Raw genomic sequence first — 23603 nt, forward strand, 5'->3', positions numbered from 1 at the left:
CAACTCCCTTAGACCACTCCAGAACAGTTGTAGGCCATTTAAAGCAGGGCCCCCCAACCCCTGGGTACAGGTCCACCACCTGTTAGGAGCAGGAGGTGAGCGGTAGGCGAGTGAGCGAAGCCTCATCTGCTGCTCCCCATCGCTCCCCATTTCCCCCCATCGCTCCCCATCGCCCCCCATCGCTCCCCATCGCCCATCGCTCCCCATTTCCCCCCATTGCTCCCCATTTCCCCCCATCGCTCCCCATCACCCCCCCATCGCTCCCCATCGCCCCCCATCGCTCCTCATCGCCCCCATCGCTCCCCATTGCCCCCCATCTCCCCCCATCGCCCCCATCTCCCCCATCACTCCCCATCGCCCCCCATCGCCCCCCATCACTCGCAGTACCGCCCGAACCATCCCTCCCCCACCCCCGCCCGCATCCGTGGAAAAATTGTCTTCCACAAAACCGGTCCCTGGTGCCAGAAAGGTTGGGGACCACTGATTTAAAGGTAGAGGCAGCAAAGTCAGCTCTGCTTCACGTGGTGGGAGTGCTATTTATTTAGCAAGAGTCAAGCAAGATGGGGAAGCACATGGCCTCACTTCCGTGCCGTTCTTACAGAATCCCTACAGATAGAGTAAATGCTTTTTATAAGTGAGAGAAGTAAGGTTTAGTGAAGCTAAGCAGCTTGCCTAAATTCACACCCACAGTAAATGACTAGCCAGCCTTCTGATCTAGATCTAATCTAGATCGTCTGATTTCAGATTCCATAGGTTTTCCTAAACGCCGCTCACCTTTGTCTTAACCTTCCCTAAATAAGTGCTTCAGAGTGTGGCTTTAGTACTTTATTTTTAAAGCATATACATCCTTGTGTGCATCCTTTTGTGCAAGAGTTAACACCTGTCCTTCTGAAGCTATTCCAAAAAACTGCAGAGGAAGGAGCACTTCCAAGCTCATTGTATGGGGCCACCATCACCCTGATACCAAAACCAGACAAAGATTCCACAAAAAAAGAAAATTATAGGCCAATATCACTGATGAGCATGGACGCGAAAATCCTCAACAAAATACTAGCAAACCAAATCCAACAATACATTAAAAGGACCAGACACCATGATCAAGAGAGATTTATCCCAGGGATGCAAGGATTTTTCAATATCTTCAAGTTAATCAGTGTGATACATCACATTAACAAATTGAAAAATAAAAACCACATGATCTTCTCAATAAAGCATATACATCCTTGATTTCAAATGTAGGTAGATAGCAAAACTCAGTCTTTTTTTAGTCTTTCACTTTTTTTTCCTTGTGTCACTGCCCTGCTCTGATAGAATAAACACTAGAGAAGGAATAGTGTTGTGGATTAGTTTTTCAAATTCAAGAAAAATTTGCTGCAAAGATCATAACTAAATTCTTCTCCTATCAGATTCCTACTATTTTATTTTTAAAATAGCTCATATTATTCTCTTTCGAGTATGCTAAATTGGACACAGTTATTCAAAAGGGACTTAATACTGGCACATGTAATTGCAAATGAAAAGTGCACGTTTTCATTAAGAAATTAGAGGTGGAAGTACAAGTTTTCATTAAGAAATTAGAGATGGCATTATCTGAAGGCAGGGGGCAAGAGGGAGGTGAAACCTTACCTCTACCCAGTTAGGTTTTCCTCTGAGATTCTTTCACAAAATGATTGAGAGATAAACAGGCAAGTTGATTAACATGTATACCTCATGTACATATGGGAGATACCCAGGGAAAAATGAGCGACCCTCAAAGAAATGGCTTTAGATTTCAGGATTAAATACCACCTCAATAGAGAAAGGGGAGGGGGGTTTAGGCCTCTTAGGGGAGAGTAGATGATTTCTAGGAAAGATGAATGGACCCTGAGAAGAATAGATGCAAGGTATCTTTGTGACAAAGTTTGTCTGGAGTGGTTTATGACAGTTGAGTTCCTTTTGGAGCACTTAGGGAATTAAAGATAAGAGGAATTCAAAGAAAACCTCTCCAGCTCAAAATAGTCAATATACCAAAGGGGCATATTTGGGGGTGGCGTGTCCTGAACCGCTGTAGCCAAACTTCAGGGTGCCATGTTCTGCTACCTTTCACAGCTCAGACTCGTTCGCCATCATATCCCTAGTGCTACTGCCTGGCACGGGATTTTGTAGATGCTCGGAAAACGTACATGATATTCAGTGACTGGAGGGATGGATTGATGGATGGGTGGATGGATGGATCGATGGATGGATAGGAGAAGGAACATTAGCTCCTTCGTTTGTTATGCAACTAGAATATTAATATGTTATTTAGCTTCCCTTATTTTGTAAAATGTATTTTATTTGTATTTGTAAAATGTATTTTACAGCTTCGTATAGTTTCAAACGTTTTTTCAAGTTGTAATAACACAGGATTGCCGCTCTGGCCCCTCCAAATAAACGCCTACCTATGTCAGGCTGCTTTACACACTGGGTTAATCTGATCTTCCAAGCTACTTAAAACTACTACACAAGAGTACTAACATTAATTGGCTTTTCTATTTGCAATGATTATTTGCATCCATTATGTCAGTTGCTTTTCAAAACAATGGCCTTTCAAAACAAAGCCCTGACCCTGCCACTAGACTTCTGAATTTCAAATCTTGGTCTACCACCAAATCACTGTGTGATCTGGGCAAGTGATTTAATCCCTCCAAGGATCAGTTTTCACATCTGTAAAACAGGGATAATAACAACTGTACCCTGTGATAAGATTGTCATAGAAGTTAAATGAGATATGCCGGTAACGTTCTTGGTATGGGGCCTGGCCTGGTCTCGGAAAGACTTCAACAATTCGTTATCGTCTTAGAGGTAGTAGTAGTAGTAACAACTGCTTGTTGTTACATGTCTGCCCTCTGTACTTTCATCTTCTCCTGGGTGAGGACTGTGTTTTGCTCATCTCCGCCTCGCCTCCTATCTTAGGGCCTGTCATGGATTAGGTACTCAACAAATGATTATTGGAATGAATGGGTAGGCAGGTAAATTTTTTTTTGGAAAGTTGTTTTCCCAATGACTGACCTCAAGCTCTGAGAGGTTACTCCCAACCGGTTTTGAGCGGCTGATATAAATCAGTCACTTAGATATGTCATTGAGTCTCCAGGCAACTTTATGAAACGTTTTCAAATGGCGTCCCAGGATGAAAGCCCACATCTCTGAATCCCGAGCCCAGAACCATTTCCACTAAACTCTCCTGCCTGTCTTACAAAATATACAAGAATTCTTCCTGGGTCAGTTACTAATACATAAGCATTATAGCATTGGGGAAAATAACTTTATGAGTTAGAAAATGAATTGATTATCTAAGTTTTATTTATTTGTTAGATCGCAAAGAAAACTGGACATGAAAATGTTATACTATTCTCAGTACCCTAGGTTTTTGAATTCTAGAGTAGAAAAGACAACAGGCAACTGAATATGAATATGATAAAATGAACAAATAAGAAAAGAAGTGTCTGAACAGATAAAAAAAAGGGTAGGATAAGTGAGTACTTCACAAATGAAAGCAGATGTATGAAATTACAAGCTGTCAGATCAGCAAAGGAAATGAAGATGATAAAGTGGTTCCTTACATAGATTATAATTATTCATTTCGCCCAGTCCTGTCCCCTTTCTCCATAATGTTCATGGGAAGGAGGATGTTCCCAGCTGAAGAAGGAAAGAAAAACCTAAGAGTCAAGGGTATTTCTGATCACAAAAAAATTATTTTGTGACTTACGTTGTTTCTAGTGAGTCACAGTTGTTTTCCTTCAGAATATTTTTCAGCTAACCGTTCTGATTAATGAAAAGGATTCAGTCACAACCACAGGAAGTTGCAACTGTAAAGTTTGTTCACAATCATGCTGCCGAGGCCGTCAGCCTGGCTTACAAAACAAGAGTCGCTAATGGGCGCAACTGTGACAGCAGTGGCAGATGGATTGCCAAGAAATGAAGTAGTTTACATAGACCTGCCTGAAAAGATGTGTTTAATAATTGCAGCCATAATTAGGTTGATTTGGGGAAAAAAATTAAATGACGGTCTGAGGAACACAGTTAGGCTTATCTATGAAGATTTTGACACTTTTCCTCCAAGAAATGCTGCATAAATATCTTTCCTAAATTTCTTGTTACCTTTAGGAAAACAAATAATTGGAAGAAATTATATTCTCTTTAATTTTGAACTATGTAATATTTATATATACAAAAAATAAATGTAACATATGTAAGTTGTGAAGCATAGTAATCAGGGTACATAATATTTTATGAGAATTTTAAGCTGGTTCTTTCCCATTCATAAGATTTTTGTTACTAATTTCCAAGCAGCAAAACTAGAGACATTTAAATACAGCCATATAAATGGCAATAAATGTGCATGCTTCTAAGAGTTTATTTGTGTTGCAAGCGCACACACATATCTATATCTGAGGCTTTTCCTTCCAACACCGCCCTGATGATGAGTGCTAGTATATTAGTACAGTGTGATGCTTCAAAGGCCGTTTGGTAACGATCCCCTCTCCCCATTTCCTTTTGTCCAAATCAGTCGAGTTATTGGTTTGCTTTCTTTGAATCTAAGTTGTTAATTTTGTTTCTCTTAGTAATGCAGATATCTGAAACAGCATTGCTTCTCAATTGCTTTTTTCCCCTTTATTTAGTGATCTCTAGTAACTACCAGACCTGTCTTGGCCTTCTGATGCATTACCCACTCATCGGGGATGTTCACTCGCTGATTCTTAAGGCTCTGTTCCTTCGCGATCCCAAGGTAAGTTTTCCATGTGGGATGTGCATAGTTTTAAGTGGGGTGAAAAACTGGTTTCTATACGTGACTCTAAGAATTCGTAATGTAGAATTTGCCTAATAGCAGATGAATTGCCTATAGGCCACAACCCCACATACCTGATGGTCTAGCAACTCAGTGGGCAAATTCAAAGACACTGCCCTGAGAAACAGGAGCACACATCTCTTGTTGTAACTCAGGAGATTGTTCTGCCCACCTGCTTCCTCGTAACTCAAGGAAATAGTTAGCACCTGCTTCTCCTTATAACCACACTTCGCGCCCGGGGGCCAACTGACCCAGGTATAGCCTCTTGAGCCATGTGAAGACCAAGACATTAGAGCTCTAAAAAGGACCAGTTTTCTAAGAGTTTATGATGCAGTGAAACACTAAATTATTTCATATTATGAACATGTATTTCTTATTTTGCGGGTGAAGAGTAACCTAATAAAATAAAGATTTAAAGAGACTTTAATACTGATTTCTCTATTTGAACTTAAAGCAAGTTACCAAAATTTTCTTTACACTCCAGAGAAAAAGTGTGCTCTTTTACAACTAATGTTACATTTCTTGAAAATAAGAACATTTAATGATCTAAAAAAATCTGTGAATCCTTGATGCTTTTGAGCCAAACAAAAATATTGGATGAAATCTAAGAGAGAAAGCTTCAAACACGAGGACTAGCATGCCAGGCACTGGGTGGTAATCCCAGCCTTTGGCTCTTTGGCAGAGCTCCCAGCAATCGTGTTGGCAGTTGTCGAACTGTCTTTGAGTCAGTCTGTCTGTGGATTCCACTGCCAGAGCTCTGTCTGATCAACGTGGACCTCCAAGTTCAACGTACATTTTGATTCTGAAGGATTTCTGTCCTTTCATGGACAGAAAGTCAAATGTTGACTTCAACATTTGAGCATGTATTTATTCTTTGCTTGACTTAAAATTATTGTTTTCCTGTGCCTATATCTATTTTCTGCAGAAATACACAATTTTATGTCATTCCTCCTACACAAAATTTCATTAAGTATCAGAAATACAATCCATCATTTCTCTAATACATAAGGTAGCATTTTTTTTTTTCTGGTAAGGCTTAGGAGTCAGACTATGAAAAATCTACAGTCTCGTATTTATTTTTTTATGTATATGTAGGCTGTATAAGTATATATTTTTAATATGAAATAGTCAAGATTATGACATATCTGTAAAAGGAATAAAGGATGAAGTTTCTAGTCAATGAGGTATCTGAGTTTTGGTCTACAAACGTAAGGTAAATTCTGTCTGCTCAGCACTGAGAATTATTAGAGTCATACAGAGTGGGAAAAAATTGCTAAAATAACTGTTTGAATTATCTACTTGTGTGATTTGTTGGGTTTAATTGAAAGGAGAAACGAATATGTTATTTAAACCTATCCATCTTGGTAAGTTTTTTCCTAGCTAAATATGGTTGATCTTCCTATAAACCACTCACTCTATAGTTGCAGAATTCTGTATACTAAATTCCTCAATGCTGTTAGTGGAATCCGTACTTTTGATATTAAAAAGATAGTATATATAATATAGAGAATAATGAAGCCAATTATACAAGCATTAAGAAAAATTTTCTCCAAGGTTTAAGAGAAAAAAAGTAATAGCATAAGTATCTAAAAAATAGTATTCCCCACTTTTACATTCAGGGTCTTACCAAGTAAAAACAATCAAGATAATTGTCCAAAAGTTAGGACTTTAAATTGGTATTTCTGAGACATGAGAAACTGGGCAGAAGGAGGGAGTCATGTGTAAAAAGCTCTTGAGAACAAGTTTGTGGCATGATGATATCTGTAGGGGAAGATAAGGCAAGCTGCACAGTACTAAGGGGGTTTCAGACAGCTAACCCAGCAAGGTGGTAGTTTTAGTTAAGTGTATGTAATGGCTGATCCATTGACATTATTAGTAAATGTCAAATGATAACTAACATCACTTGGCATGTGTGCTAATTGGAGGTCTATCGCAGTGTGGTGTCCTGGGTCTTGCCAGGAGCCTGAGCTAGGAATCGGGACACTGGGCCAAGTCTTGACTCTCCTACCAAATGTCCTTGTGATCTGGGGATTCACGCTTGCTAAGTCTTGGTCTCCTCTTTCGTTGCCTCTAACAACCTACCCAAGCAGAGCAACCTTTGACCATAAAGAACTGACGTCTAATGATATAATAAGATACAATCCAGTGCTAGAAAGGCACAAAAGAAAAACAAAAAAGTAAGTTTATATATATTGTAAAAATCCACCAGTGGATAGAGCTTTCAGTGTAGTTCATGTCAACTATAAAGTCATAGAGGAGGCCATGTAAAGAGAGGGAAAGACGATGCTAGTACCCCACCCATAGCCTCTGAGAATCCAGACCTCAGAGTGCTTTAAATGTTTTCTATTTATTAGCAACAATGAAACACTTAAATCAGAGTAAGTATATAAAAACACAAGTTTCTAAAGTGACCTAGTAGAAAGAGATTTGAGGCATGAAAGTTTACTTTCCCGTATCCCAGCTGCACATGGCAGTTGTGCTGAGTGCTGCTGACAGACTCAATAAAATAAAAATGAACAAGGAGTTCTGGGCCTCCCTAAATTCATTGTCAGCCTTCAGAGAAACACTTCGTCCTACCACTATCCCTAAATTCCAGTGGAGACTGCTCAGTTGAGAATAGACTCTGCAGTAGAGCTTGAGACACTGAGCTGTTACCTGTTTTCTATCAGATGTCAGCTTTACTGTGAAAAGATTTCTTATTTGAACAGACTGAAATAATGGGCTGGTAAACTGTAATCATAGGATCATACTCCTTCTTGTCTCCAAGTACTTTGATATGCTTCATTTGGTCCTCACTACAAACTCCGAGACAGCAGAGCAGGTTATCTTTTCTCCTTCTTTTTCAGTGCAGAGAGGTTAAGGCCATGTGGCTTTCCCGAGGCCAAAACGCTTGTAAGCTTCCAAACTAGCTGGAATGGTTCCATGACCTTGTTTCTACTCATCCCCTCCTGAGGATCCAAGCCTCTGTTTTACCTTCTCCAGGAAGCCATTCCCAGACTCAGATAAGACACGTCTTCCCTTTGAGTCCTCATAGCCCCTTGTAGTTTAGCGATTTGCTTGTATCTTCTATCAGTTATCCTTCATCATCCTGCTCGTTTGTTAGCATTTAGCTCTGTCTCCTGCAGTGGTTGGTATTAAGAAAACAATGGTAGAGTTGAATGCTGACTTAAGCACTTGAGCCTCTTCTAATACTCTAATCCAGGTGGATCTCACTCACCTCACATATTTCTGGAACCCATATCACATTCCACAGAAACCATAGCCAATGGTATATTTGTCAGCTGCCTTTTTTTTTTTTTTTTTTTTTTTTGCGGTACGCGGGCCTCTCACTGTTGTGGCCTCTCCCCTTGCGGAGCACAGGCTCTGGACGTGCAGGCTCAGCAGCCGTGGCTCACGGGCCCAGCCGCTCCGCAGCATGTGGGATCTTCCCGGACCGGGGCATGAACCCGTGTCCCCTGCATCGGCAGGCGGACTCTCAACCACAGCGCCACCAGGGAAGCCCTCAGCTGCCATTTTTATCAAGGTGGTGAAGTGACCCTACAACTTGAACTGAAAGGGCATCTAGTTCCTTAATTTAATATCGATCAGAATTATTTGAAAACCTGTTAGCACCTTCAAGTATTATGGAACAAAGAATACACAACAAAGGATCTAAATAATATACTTCACTTAGACAGTGCAAATTTCAGAACTGCCAAGAACCGAGAGAGTCTAATTCCGCTCCCCCTTCTGTATATGAACAAACTGAGGATTAAGGTATTTGAGAGACTTTTTCAAGGTCACACAGCTTGTCAGTGGCAGAGCTAGCCGTTGAACCAAGGTCTTCCAACCACCTTTCCACACAAGAGCTGTAGCTTCGTTAGTTTTAAAAATAGTGGAATCCTAGTTACTGATATTTCTCATACAAATTCTTTTATTTGTAGTAGATATTTATTTGCGTCTGTAATAAGTGAAAGTGCCACGTATATAAGTGACCCAAGAACTACTTGAAATGTTTGTAAATGTATGCTGTCTGAAGAGACTGGATATCAAATATCTGTAGCATTCTATACTCTGTTCACCTTACGATATGGTTTCTATACTTAGCTCTTCAGACCACAATCCTGATTCTCGTTTTCCTTTTATTATATTAGAATCACTGAGCAGATTTCCAAAAACAATCCACTAAACGAAGTAGAGGAATGGAAGGATGACAGTCTGAAAAATATGAAGTGATTAAAAAACATTGTTCTAACTAGTTGTTCAAATTCCAAAAAAAATTTTAAAACCCAATTAGAAACAAAAGTCATAGAAAATGTGAGCATATTGTGTTCCTTAAATAACCAGATGTTCTCTCCTTCCTGAAGGCAGTAAGGGCTAGGAATAAAAGGTTTAAAACTATTGTTTTAAGTTAACTGTGAATTTTGCAAATCTGTTTTTCACCCTTCAGCAAATAAAATTCTAATACAGAAACATAAGCAAAGTAATTTTCATTTTTCGGTCCTCTCTTATTTGTGTTGTATGTTGAAGTGTTAACCTTATCACAAAGACTTATTACAAATGAAATACAGTACATGAATTAACATTGTAGATTATTCAGTAAGAATTTGACAGCTACCGTTTGTTTTGAAGACTAGAATAGTCCCCCAATATTATATTTCTGGTAAGTTTGTAAGCATCCCTGTTATTGTTTATGGGAGAAAATTGCTAGAAATAAGACAATTTAATTTTATAGTCATTCTTGTACACAGAAACACAAAATATGTATACTATAAAATAAATATAAATCTATATATATAAAATATAGTGTACAGTGTTCTTGTGCTTGGCCAGTTCTGATTTGGCTTTTGTTTGGAGTTATGTTAAATATTGCTTTTTTAAATTATAACGTCTGAATATTCAGATTTTATGCAGGTAATGGATTTTTATTCTTTAATTCCAAAAACCCTCACTGTACATGCAACTTTTTAATGTCAGGTGGCTTTAGTAAAATGTCATATATCAGAATTGAAAAGTGGTGAGTGGATTCAAGCCGGGTGATGATGATAGAAAATGCTTCATTCCAGAAATGCCATTATAATGTCATCTTCTCTGAGCAGTGAAGGACGTAAAACCACACACACTGACTCTTTGAGGAGGATGCATGGTGTCCATTTATTTACTTTTCCTGATGTTTCCATCCGAGGTTCTGTTCAGATTTCCTAGGATGTTTCTTGTCTGATTTTGTTACAGAAAGAATGTGTTACTTCTGTCTTCGCCATCTTTTTTTTTTTTTTTTCCCTCCCCTAAAAGCTGGAGCATTTCTATGAGAACTACCTTTTTGGAGAATCATTTTTCTGTGTGTGTTTTCTCTCTCAGTGACAAAAAAAAAAATGTGTTTTTTTTTTTCCTTCATATCTAAGTTGCATGACTGTATATTTTTCTTTTTTATCACTAGATTATAACCAATTGGATGTTTATTGTAGTTAATAGTTAGGTGTTGGTGGCTCCTCAGTTATGTTTTCACATTCAGTCAGAAATATAGACCTTTTGACATAGACTCACATTAAAAAAAACCTCAAGTTTTACTTCAGAGTACATGGTGGCTTTCAAAAATCTGTAAAAGAATAATCAAAAGATCTTTATTGAACCAGTATTTGAAATTTGTTATTTATTATGTTCAAACATTTCATAAAGTAGAATTGTGTGTTTCTCAAAACTTATTAAGGGTTTCCTAGGGCCTTAAATAATTTTGGATTAGTTTTATAAAAGTATTTTGAATTCATTAATTTATTCAGCAAATCTTTACTGTATATCACAATGCACTGGGCACTGTTTAGGTTCTGGTGATATGAAGGTGAACCAAAAAAAAAAAAATGGCCCTTATCATTATAAACAAGTAAACAAACAAGAAAATACACAGTTTGTCATGTGTTATAAAAGGTACAAATGGGGTATCATCCTTAAAATAATAAGAGGAGAAAGAACCTGAGCTGGGGAGGTACCATTTCTGGTGAGAACTATTGGAGGAGAAGGAACTAGCCAGGCAAAGAGCCGGGAGAGGAGCCGCCAAGCAGGGGAATAGCAAACACAAAGACTCCAAGGTAGGAAAGAGCTTGGACTCTTCATAGAACTGGAAGACCAGCAGCCTGGGGGGCCCTACCTGAGACAGACGCATGAGCCAGGGAAGGCTTGCTAAGGTCACCTTTTGAAACTCCAGAAAGATTGCTGGATTTGTGATGATTCTTCCTGATGATTAAGACATCCTCTTATTATAAAGTACTCTTGCTCTCAGCCAGAAGTTCCAAAAACTCTTCTTAAATGAGTTCCCCACTTGATAAAGCACATTCACTTATTCAGACCTCTAGGCTGTCACATGGGTCTGGCCAGTAGGTTCTTGTTTGATTTAAGAGGACTGGGGCCAGGACTCTGAACACTTTTGGTCATACAGATATTACTTTTATCTTTTAAAAAACAATCTTGGCCGCCTTCTATATATCACCAATCTCAGTCAGTTTTGCTTTCATTCATGTCAGCATTATGCTCACTGTGTAGTGTCAAGGGAACTAGACCCGTCTTTCTTGTCTACCAAATGAGAGCTCTGCAAGGTCAGGGACTAGATCTTCAACAGCATAAATCCTGTGTCAGCCCCGTGAGGGAAGCTCAGAATTCAGGTTTCATTTCCGTCACAGCCTGCTGTGTTTATTGGGCAAGTCACCCTTTTCTTGAACAAAGAGGCTAGATCACATAATGTCAAAGGACCCTTCTGGTGCTATTTTAGCAAGATGCAGTTCAACTCAGCAGATCCCTTTTTTTTTTTCCTGTTGTTTTTTTTTTTAATTACTGTGTGTAGAGGATTAGAGTTGGTCACAGTCCCTTATAGATGTGAACAAAACTGTTACGGAAGGTAAAATGAGAGAGTATTGCAGAAAAAGGACAGCTGATTTGGGCTTGGATAGTCAGAAAGGCTTCCAACCGGGCTTTTTTTTTTTTTTTAACATCTTTATTGGAGTATAATTGCTTTACAATGCTGTGTTAGTTTCTGCTATATAACAAAGTGAATCAGCTATACATATACATATATCCCCATATCTCCTCCCTCTTGCGTCTCCCTCCCACCCTCCCTATCCCACCCCTCTAGGTGGTCACAAAGCACCAAGCTGATCTCCCTGTGCTATGTGGCTGCTTCCCACTAGCTATCTAGTTTACATTTGGTAGTGTATATACATCCATGCCAGTCTCTCACTTCATCCCAGCTTACCAATTGGGCTTTGAAGAATTTTGTTGAGACATGTTAATCCATCTTAAGAAAACAGTGTAAACAGAGCTCCTGAGAATTGCTGAAGCAAGTGGCCAGGCTGGGCCTGGCAGTTCTCAAGCCACAGTCATTCATGGACCCCTCAGGGACTGCCCTCAACATCTTATATATTAGCAGACACTAATTATTTTTTTTTAACTAAAGCATAGTTGATTTACAATATCATGTTAGTTTCAGGTGTACAGCACAGTGATTGAGTTATACATATATATGTGTATATATGTATATTCCTTTCAGATTCTTTTCCCTTATAGGTTATTACAAAATATTAAGTATAGTTCTCTGTGCTATACTCAGTATTGGTTATCTGTTTTATATATAGTGTGTATATGTTAATGCCAACTTCCTTATTTATCCCCCCGTCTCCCCTTTCCCCTTTGGTAACCATAAGTTTGTTTTCTCTGTCTGTGAGTCTCTTTCTGTTTTGTAAATAAGTTCATTAGTACCATTTTTTTTAGATTCCACATATAAGCATTATCACAGGGTATTTGTCTTTCTGTGTCTGACTTACTTCACTTAGTATGATAAACTCTAGGTCCATCCATGTTGCTGCAGATGGCATTATTTCATTCTTTTTATGGCTGAGCAATATTCCATTGTATATATGTACCACATCTTCTTTATCCATTCATGTTGGGTGGACATTTAGGTTGTTTCCATGTCTTGGCTGTTGTAAATAGTGCTACAGTGAATATTGGGGTGCATGTATCTTTTTAAATTATGGTTTTTTCCAGATATATGCCCAGGAGTGGGATTGCTAGATCATATGGTAATTCTATTTTTAGTTTTTTAAGGAACCTCCATACTCTTTTCCGTGGCTGCACCAATTTACATTCCCACCAACAGTGTAGAGTTCCTTTTTCTCCACACCCTCTCCAGAATTTATTATTTGTTGACTTTTTGATAATGGCCATTCTGACTGGTGTAAAGTGATACCTCATTGTAGTTTTTAGTTAGTTAATTAGTTAGTTAGTTAGTTAGTTTTGGCTGTGTTGGGTCTTCACTGCTGCACGCATGCTTTCTCTAGTTGCGGTGAGTGGGGGCTACTCTTCGTTGCGGTGTGCAGGCTTCTCATTGCGGTGGCTTCTCTTGTTGCAGAGCATGGGCTCTAGGCACGCAGGCTTCAGTAGTTGTGGAACGCGGGCTCAGTTGTGGCTCGTGGGCTCTAGAGTTCAGGCTCAGTAGTTGTGGCACACGGGCTTAGTTGCCTCACGGCATGTGGAATCTTCCTGGACCAGGGCTCAAACCCGTGTCGCCTGCATTGGCAGGCGGATTCTTAACCACTGCACCACCAGGGAAGTCCCTCATTATAGTTTTGATTTGCATTTCTCTAATAATTAACAATGTTGAGCATCTTTTCATGTGCCTTTTGACCATCAGGATGTCTTCTTTGGAGAAGTGTCTATTTAGATCTTCTGCCCATTTGTTGATTGGGTTGTTTAGTTTTTAGATATCGAGCTCTATCTATGAGCTGTTTGTGTATTTTGGAGATTAATCCCTTATGGGTTGCTTTGTTTGCAAATATTTGCTCCCATTCTGTTGGCTGTCATTTCATTTTGTTTATGTTTCCCTTTGCTGTGCAAAAGCTTCTAAGTTTAATTAGGTCCCATTTGTTTATTTTTGTTCTTATTTCCATTGCTCTAGGAGATGGATCCAAAAACATATTGCTGTGATTTATGTCAAACAGTGTTCTGCCTATCTTTTCCTCTAGGAGTTTAGGTCTTTAATCCATTTTGAGTTTACTTTTGTGTATGGTGTTAGAGAATGCTCTAATTTCATTCTTTTACATGTAGCTGTCTAGTTTTCCCAGCACCACTTATTGAAGAGACTGTCTTTTCTCCATTGTATATTCTTGCCTCCTTTGTCATAGATTAATTGACCATAAGTGTATGGGTTTATTTCTGGGATTTCTATCCTGTTCCACTGATCTATATTTCTGTTTTTGTGCCAGTTCTGTACTGTTTTGATTACTGTAGCTTTGTAGTATAGTCTGAAGTTAAGGAGTCTGATTCCTCCAGCTCCGTTTTTCTTTCTCAGGATTGCTTTGACTAGTTGAGGTCTTTTTGTTTCCATAAAAGTTTTAAGATTTTTTTTGTTCTAGTTCTGTGAAAAATGCCATTGGAAATTTGATAGGGATTGCCTTGAATCTGTAGATTGCCTTGGGTAGTATAGTCATTTGACAATATTCATTCTTCCAGTCCAAGACGTGGTATATCTTTCCATCTGCTTGTGTCATGTTCAATTTCTTTCATCAGCATCTTATAGTTTTCAGAGTACAGGTCTTTTGCCTCCTTAAGGTGGTTTATTCCTTAGTATTTTATTCTTTTTGATGCGATAGTAAATGGGATTATTTCCTTAATTTCTCTTTTTGGTCTTTCCTTATTAGTGTATAGCAATGCAACAGATTTCTGTGTATTAATTCTGTATCCTGCAACTTTACTGAATTCATTGATGAGCTCTAGTGGTTTTCTGGTTTTCTGGAGCTGTGAAACATTGTTCTGCCTGTTTTACAGGAAAGAGTTTCTTTACTGAAAGAGAACCAATTATAGTGGTGATTTGTTTTTCCTCAAATAACTAAAGAAGAGACTAGAATCCATGGTTAATTATGTTCTCATTAACAATACACAAAACAAAATCTACAAACCAGTTCTCTGCTTTTTATTTGATATTTTGCAAGTAAGGGAGAAATCTAGGCTTTTAGGGAGAAATATTTTAAATAGATTACTTAAGCTTTCAAAGCTATTAATCCTACTATGCATGTGTGTCTAGAAAGGCACTGAGGCCCCAAATGTAAAAGTATTAAAGCATTAAAGCACATCACAGTGAAATGTTTGTGCTGTGTCCCTGAGGTCGAGGCATGAAGTGGCTGCCCTGCTTCACCACTGACTTGCTGTTAAACCATCAGAGAAATCATTGAACCATTTGCAGCCTTAGAGTCAGTTTCACTAATTGTTTTTTTTTAAAGGGATAGGTGCCTGGTAAGGCCGTAATTAGCCTATAATCTCTAAAGGTCATTTCCGGTTCGAAGTGCAGAAAACCTAGCTAATCACTTATTTTCCTTCTTGTATGTGAAGTAGGTTGATTGTTCAGAAAGAAAAGGTGCTACTTTGAGTTGTTTCTATGTCATCCTAATGTTACAGTTTAAAGAAATTGAAAGCTAGAAATCACAAATTATGACAAAAAGATTATAAACTTAAAACTGACAAAATAGAAAAAAAAAGAGCATAATTCTTTTTAATCTAAGTAGTTATGGCCACAATAAATATTTTATTTGCCCCTTAAGTATATTAGCTCAGTAAACATCTTATTGCTAATTTAAAATATTAAATGCCTTTTTTAATGTCACCTCCATATGCTCAGTTAAGTCACACATCACCTGTCAGGTCTCCTGAGGGAAGAGGGCACTTCCCCTACAAAGGCATTGAGTGACCCCTGCCTTTCCTTTCCATCTACCACCTTGTGCCTTATCGTCATCTCCATGTGCCCAGTTAAGTGGCTGTATAGGTTATATCATCTTAAACGATTCCATACTTACAATATTAAAATGATGTCAGGGGCCATGAACATCTATTGTGGGTTTGCTGGATATCTTCTGCTAAAAAGAGTTGCCAAACATAACTTCTTTCTGGAAAAAATAAACATACTTCACACTTGCTTACCTCTAATATGACGACAAGTAACTGTCAGTATTAAGGTACCATGCACATATTTTTGAATAGATAAGCAATTTGTCTCTTCAAGGTAATGATAACATTTTAAAAATGAGTGAAAATAAGAGCTTTTTCAAAGACACTCATGCTATGGAAAGGACATTTTAAAACTGGTTATTTGGAAATGTTTCATCTGTTTGTGATGTTCTGGCCAACAACAATTTAAGTGCATCACTTATTTACAACTCTCAAAGTACACTAAAAGATTATGGAAACAATTTTCTAACTAGATTTCTAACAAATCTTCTGAATGAAAAGATAAAGTCAGGTTTGAATCCATTTTTTAAAATTTAGAAAAGTAGCATCTTCCAATTAAATTTTCAGAAGAGTTGGATGATGGTTAATTTTATGTGTCAACTTGACTGGGCTGAGGGTTGCCCAGATAGTGAGTGAAACATTCTTTCTAAGTGTTTCTGTGAGATTGTTTCCAAAAGTGATGAGCACTGAAATCAGTAGTCTAAGTAAAGAAGATTCTCCCCAAACAATGTGAACAGGCACCATCCAGTCCCTTGAGGGCCCTAATAGAACCAAAAGGCTGAGAAAGGGCTCCTTGATCTGGGGCGTCCATCTTCTCCCCTCAGACATCCGAACTCCTGGTTCCTGGGTCTTCAGCTTCTGACCCATCCCCACCGCCCCCTCACTCACCTCCCCCATTTCCTCTCTCCCTACTTCCCTATCCCCCTCCCAGTTCTCAGACCTTGGAACTTGGACTGAATTATACCACCGGCATTCCTGGTTCTCCAGCTTGCTGATGGTGTATTTCAGCATATCTCACCTCCATAATCACACGAGCCAGTAATAAATCTCCTCCTATATATCTATGTATATCCTATTGGTTCTCTTTCTCTGGAGTACCCTGACTAATACAAGCTGATTAACATTAAGGAAGAGAGAAACTTTATTAGCCAAATTTTAACAAAAACCTTGGCATAATTGATGGGTTCCAAAATGAATACCATACTTTAGCAAGGGTAGCCAACGATGTCTTTCCTCCATTCAGACCTATATGTCCTTATGAGGTAGCTTTTTCTGGCGTGTCATTCACAAAAAATGACTATCACAAAGCATTTAAGCAAGATTTCCAAAAAGTAAAGAAGCTTAGTCAATCACACTCCTACTGCTGAACATATTTTAGGAAGAGCATAAAATACCATAATATGTAAACTATTATAAAAAATCAACTTAAATATAGCTTATTTTATCTCATTTAAAAATTCTATTGTGCATGTATTTTCTAATGTACATAATGCATTAGTACAAGTGATTACATGCATATGATTTGTAAATAAATAGTCAACGTTAAATGTCAAGCCCCCCAATTTTAACTAGCAAAGGAATAATCAAAGTTGAGAGAACCCTGCTCTAGGATCCAGTTGATCCTAATGCTTAGCCATCGTGAGAGTCTTAAGGCTGGCTCTCAGCACACACATAATTCTGGAACTCCCCCAGACACCCATTAGCAGGGGCAGCTTAGGAGAACATAGGCCTTACCCTTATTCTTATGAATGAGGGAGTTCTCCTTCATCCCTCTAGTTAAACTGATGCTTTAGTATCCTCTGGACGATTGAATTTCACTGTCCAGTGGACCTGTTCCATCCTGGTCCTCTTGCCATGTTCTTGTAACTTGGATTCATTGTGCACCTTTTCTAGATGATACTGCTGATGAAAAAGTAACTCCTTTAAAACATTCAGTTATAAGAATATTATGCATCTTGTAATTTGTTTAGAGGTGGTTGAGTCTCTCGATCATGTAATTATACCCTCATTTCCTCCTGAGGCCTGATGATGGTGAGGTGAAATACCCAAAGTCACTCTGAATTCTGTGGCATAGCCGAGACCAGTCCCCGTGGCTCCTGCTCCCAGGCTGGAGACATCTGTCATCCTCCTTGTCCACCTTGCCTGCCTTGCAGACTCCTAGGATAGAATTTTTCACTATTCCCACATGCATGCACCATTTCCCCTCCTTCCTGAGTGGCCACAGGAAAATTAAGACAAGCTCTTCGGTCTTGTGCAGTAAACACAAAACAGTTACAACTCGATTACCCTTTCAAGGACAGTTATTTACTTGGTTCCTCATTTGTTCATGGTCTGAATACTGAGTTGGAAAATTGGTCTATTGTTAATTAGTTTGCCAGATCTGGCCTCTAGGTTCAGGAAGTGTTAAACCCAGTGAAATTGATGGGAGAAACATATAAAAATAATAATTACTGTTCTGTAATGAAACTGACCTTTGTTTTTTCCCTCAACCTTGTGTCTACAATGGCTGCCACCCAAGTGGAGGACAATAAAATAGAAAATGAGATTAAAGCAGTCAGGAGAGCCAGTTGACAGGCTAAGAGTGATAGTGTGAAATGCAGAGGGAAAAGGGGGGGGAGTATACAAATATGAATGTTAATAAATGAGAATTAAGTAGCTGAAAGAAGTCACCTTGGACAACTTTTCTTCTTGAGATTAAAGTGTGTGCCTGCCACAGTGATCATTCTGTTTCATTGTTACACTGTGTTAGTTAAGGCTGGCCAACTGCTGTAACAAATGAACCCCTGTGTTTCCATACCTTAACACAGTAGGTGTTTAACTTTCACACAAGTGACAATCCACTGGAAGTCAAGGGTGGGGGTATCTCAGGGTCACACAGTTTTTTGGGCTTCTGCCAGCTCTGCTGTTCTCAACTTTGACCTTCCAGGGTTGTCCAGTACATTGACATCCCCGACAGGATGAGAAAACTAGTTGGTTACTGAACCAAACTTAGGTCTGCTCACCTGCTCAGTAAAGCCAATCTACTGACACCAGGTTGTGGTGAAGGAAAATACAGCATTTATTGCAGGGCACCAAGCAAGGAGAACGGGCAGCTCATGCTCAAAAGACCCGAACTCCCTAGTGGCTTTCAGGGAAGGGGTTTTAAAGACAGTGTGAGGGAGGTGGCTACAGGGTATGTCATCAGCTTATGCACAGTTCTCAGATTGGTTGGCATCAAAGTGAAGTTTCAAGCATCATCAACCTTCTGGTTCCAAGCAGTCTAGGGTCTACATGCTTGCCATCAGTTTTTCTCTGGTGGGCTCTGCTTCCTGTATAAACAGCTTAGGAATGTGTGTCATGCATGTATCTGTATTTTTCAGGGAACTGCAGGTTCGGTAACTCTGCTGTGTGGCCGACTTAGAGTCTGAATTGTTACCAGTTTCCTGGCCCAGCAGCCATTCTTTGTTTCTACGTCTTCACATTTCCTGATCATTAACTCTTTGAGTCAGCCTTTTGAGACTCAAGGGAGACCTGGGAGACTGAGGCAAAGGCCTTTTACTTCAAAGGACAGGGTCACAGGGGCTTGTGTATGATTCCAATCTCCCCTTTTATTTGATACTGCTCAATCTTGAGGGGAACAGGTTCAGGAAAAGAAAGGGAGTAAAGTTTTGGATAGAGAGGTTAATCGTAAACTCAGCAGAGGAACTCAGTTTTAGGGGGACTTTGTTTCAAGAGTTTTTCTCCATACATTGCCATTCTTAGCTGTTTTGTTAGCCCCTTAAGCTTATCTTCTGTAGTATTTACTGAAAATGTGTTGAAGAGAGATGAATTGGTGAAGTGGAGAGCTGTAAGATGTTATACAGAATCGTCAGCCCTAGATCTGACCACCGTCATGTTATAGGTTGGGGTTGTTAATTATGTGATTCTTTCTGGCCTTTTCTTGAAGTTCCTATTGTGGTACAAGTGCCTGATTCATTGCTTCCCTCTTTCTCGCTACAACAATAGCAATAAAAATAGAGAATATTTCAAATTATTCCATTTAAAGTAAACGTTGTATGATGCTTGCCTGCTTTAAACTGCCTTTGGGGAACACTGCCAAAGTAGGAAAATTTGAAGAAGGCAGAAAAATGACAGGAATGGGTAGAGTTGTTTCTCATAAACTTGGAAAAGAGGTAAACCCTTTACCCTCATCTTTCCAGCCAGTATCTAGAGAAATCCCACCATATTTTCTCCTAAAGGTTCTAATTGAATGTATCTATTATGTATTCCGCTTATGAAAGAACCCACCGCCAAGAATGTCGCTGTTAACTTGAGATCAACTACTTAATTTACTTAATTGATAACATCTTATTTAGGCTCTCTTACTTGAACTTCCTTGCATTTGAGTTCTAGAGACTAAGCGACTACACATGAAACAGTATTTGAAATAGCACTGAAAAAAAACTAAAATTTCAGAATATATTTAGGACTTACTCATTCAAAAGAAATTGACCTCTGATTGAACAAGGGAGAAGAGATTTCATTATCACAGAATTAACACAGTTTGGTGCCCTAAAGGATCTCACTGGCAGGTTTAATGTGGGTGTGTGTGTGTGTGTATATTATTATTAAAATTAGAGTCATTTCCTACCAACCATTCCTTTTGCTGTAGGAGAGCAAACAATAGAATATAGATAGCATGAATGTTCTGTTTCCTTCCTCTCCTCTTTTCTCATTTTCTTCATTGATTCTTTCTTCCTTCCTTTTTTAAAAAAAATAAGACATACTTATGAGCTTCTTGAAAACAGAAAATGTAGGGAATAACTTTGAGGAATATTTAAAACAGGGTCAACAAAGGCTTGGTGAATGGATCCAAAGCTTTGGATGGTGAACAGTTTCCAAGGTATCCACCTATTGATTGAGTCGGTGGAAAAATATATAGATGAGCAGGTTTGCGAGAATGTTTAGGTATAAGAAGGTTGGATAATGAGTTGGTTTTGAGTAGGTTGTGGGATATCCAGGAAGAGATGTCCAGAAGACAACTGGGAATGTGTGTCTAGAGCTGAAAGGAGAGATCTGGACCAGAGATACAGGTTTAGAAATCTTGGAAGATGGATATTACTGTAGTTGAGGGAATGCAAGTGATCTCAGGAATGGTATGTTGGGGAGATCAGAAGAGAGCTGGGAAGGGAATGACAGGACATAACAGGGAAAGAGGAAGGAACATGTGGAGAAGACTCAGAATGTGGAAAGCCGTGAGAGGATAGACTTATATTTTAAAATTTTTTTAATTTTATTTTTTATTGGTGTAACATTGATTTATAACATATAAGTCTCATATGTGCAACATTGTATTTCTACTTCTGTATACACTACAACGTGCTCACCACCAAAAATTTAGTTTCTGTCACCTTCCAGTTGACCCCTTTACCCATTTCACCCTCCCCCCCTTCCCCTCTGATAACCACTACTCTGTTCTCTGTATCTACGTGTTTGTTTTGGTTCATTTATTTTGTTTGTTTGTTTATTAGTTATATTCCACATATAAGTGAGGTCATACAGTACTTCTCTTTCTCCCTCTGTCTTATTTCACTTTGCCTAATGCCCTCAGGGTCCATCCATGTTGTCCCAAGATTTCTTCTTTTTTTTGTTCATGGCTGAGCAGTATTCCATTGTATATAGATATACCACATGAGAAAATAGAATTATAATTGCCCAAGTGTGTATAATCCCAAGAACCTGGAAATGGTTAGTGACAGTTGTTGTAGAGAGATCAACTGAAATTAAAAATAAACAAATAACCCTGTTGGAAGTTGCTGAGATATTTAGGGTGATGTCGAGCATCTTTTCATGTGCCTCTTGGCCATCTGTATGTCTTCTTTGGTGAAATGTCTATATAGGTCTTTCACCCATTTTTTAATTGGGTTGCTTGTTTTTTCGATATTGAGCTCCATGAGCTGTTTGTATATTTTGGAGAGTAATCCCTTGTCCATTGTTTGATTTGCCAATATTTTCTCCCATTCTGAGGATTTTCTTATCATCTTGTTTATGGTTTCCTTTGCTGTGCAAAAGCTTTTAAGTTTAATTAGGTCCCATTTGTTTATTTTTGTTTTTATTTTCATTACTTTGCAGGTGGGTCAAAAGAGATCTTCCTGTGGTTTATGTCAGAGTGTTTTGCCTATGTTTTCCTCTAAGAGTTTTATAGTGTCTGGACTTACATTTAGGTTTAATCCATTTGGAGTTTATTTTTGTGTATGGTGTTAGGTAGTGTTCTAATTTCATTCTTTTACATGTAGCTGTCCAGTTTTCCCAGCATCACTTACTGAAGAGGCTGTCTTTTCTCCATTGTATGTTCTTGCCTCCTTTGTCGTAAATTAGGTGACTGTATGTGCATGGGTTTATCTCTGGGCTTTCTGTCTGGTACCATTGATCTATATTTCTGTTTTTGGACCAGTACCATACTGTCTTGATTACTGTAGCTTTGTAATATACTTTGAAGTTGGGGAGCCTGATTCCTCCAGCTCCATTTTTCTTTCTCAAGATTGCTTATACTATTTGGGGTCTTTTGTGTTTCCATACGAATTGTAAAAATTGTTTGTTCTAGTTCTGTGAAGAATGCTGTTGGTAGTGTGATAGGGATTGCATTGAATCTGTAGATTGCTTTGGGTAGTAGAGTCATTTTCACAATATTGATTCTTCCAATCCAAGAAAATGGTATATTTCTCCATCTGTTTATGTCATCTTTGATTTCTGTCATTAGTGTTTTATAGTTTTCTGAGTACAAGTCCTCCGCCTCCTTAGGTAGGTTTATTCCTAGGTATTTTATTTTTGTTGTGATGGTAAAGGGGATTGTTTCCTTAATTTCTCTTTCAGATTTTTCGTTGTTAGTGTATAGGAATGCCAGAGATTTCTGTGCATTAATTTTGTATCCTGCAACCTTAAAATTCATTGATTAGTTCTAGTAGTTTTCTGGTTGCATCATTAGGATTTTCTATGTATAGTATCATGTCATCTGCAAACAGTGACAGTTTTACATCTTCTTTTCCAATTTGTATTCCTTTTATTTCTTTTTCTTTTCTGATTGCCATGGCTAGGAATTCCAAAACTATGTTGAATAAGAGTGGCGAGAGTGGACATCCTTGTCTTGTTCCTGATCTTAGTGGAAATGCTTTCAGCTTTTCACCATTGAGAATGATGTTTGCTGTGGGTTTGTCATATATGGCCATTATTATATTGAGGTAGGTTCCCTCCCTGCCCATTTTCTGGAGAGTTTTTAATCATAAATGGGTGTTGAATTTTGTCAAAAGTTTTTTCTGCATCTATTGAGATGATATGGTTTTTATTCCTTAATTTGTTAATATGGTTTATAACATTGATTGATTTGCATATATTGAAGAATCCTTGCATCCCTGGGATAAATCCCACTTGATCATGGTGTATGATCCTTTTAATGTGTTGTTGGATTCTGTTTGCTAGTATTTTGTTGAGGGTTTTTGCATCCATGTTCATCAGTAGTATTGGTCTATAATTTTCTTTATTTGTGATATCTTTTCCTGGTTTTGGTATCAGAGTGATAGTGGCTCCATAAAATGAATTAGGGAGTGTTCCTCCCTCTGCAATTTTTTGGAAGAGTATGAGAAGGATCGTTGTTAGCTCTTCTCTAAATGTTTGATAGAATTCACCTGTGAAGCCATCTGGTCCTGGACTTTTATTTGTTGGAAGATTTTTAATTACAGTTTCAATTTTATTACTTGTGATAGTTCTGTTTATAGTTTCTAATTCTTCCTGGTTCAGTCTTGGGAAATTGTACCTTTCCAAGAATTTGTCCATTTCTTCGTGGTTGTCCATCTTATTGGCATATATTTGTCTGTAGTAGTCTCTTATAATCCTTTGCATTTTTGCGGTGTCAGTTGTGATTTCTCCTTTTTCATTTCTAATTTTATTGATTTGCATCCTCTCCCTTTTTTTCTTGATGAGGCTTGCTAAGGGTTTATCCATTTTATCTTCTCAAAGAACCAGTTAGTTTTATTGATCTTTGCTATTGTTTTTTTCGTTTCTATTTCATTTATTTCTGCTCTGACCTTTATGATTTCTT

At 38.4% G+C, this 23603-nt stretch overlaps 1 protein-coding gene across 2 annotated transcripts in view; it reads left to right on the forward strand.

Annotated features, from left to right (window-relative positions):
* The window catches only part of TBC1D5 (TBC1 domain family member 5), a 563684-nt gene that overhangs the window by 420426 nt on the left and 119655 nt on the right, over positions 1-23603 (forward strand). For both annotated transcript variants that reach the window (XM_082625793.1, XM_082625794.1), the window contains one exon: positions 4641-4747. In XM_082625793.1, the coding sequence (XP_082481919.1) occupies positions 4641-4747 (107 nt within the window). The remainder of the gene's footprint in view (positions 1-4640; positions 4748-23603) is intronic.

The sequence above is a fragment of the Mesoplodon mirus genome (assembly GCF_964341445.2).
Source record: "Mesoplodon mirus genome assembly, chromosome: 6".
Classification (NCBI taxonomy): Eukaryota; Metazoa; Chordata; class Mammalia; order Artiodactyla; family Ziphiidae; genus Mesoplodon; species Mesoplodon mirus.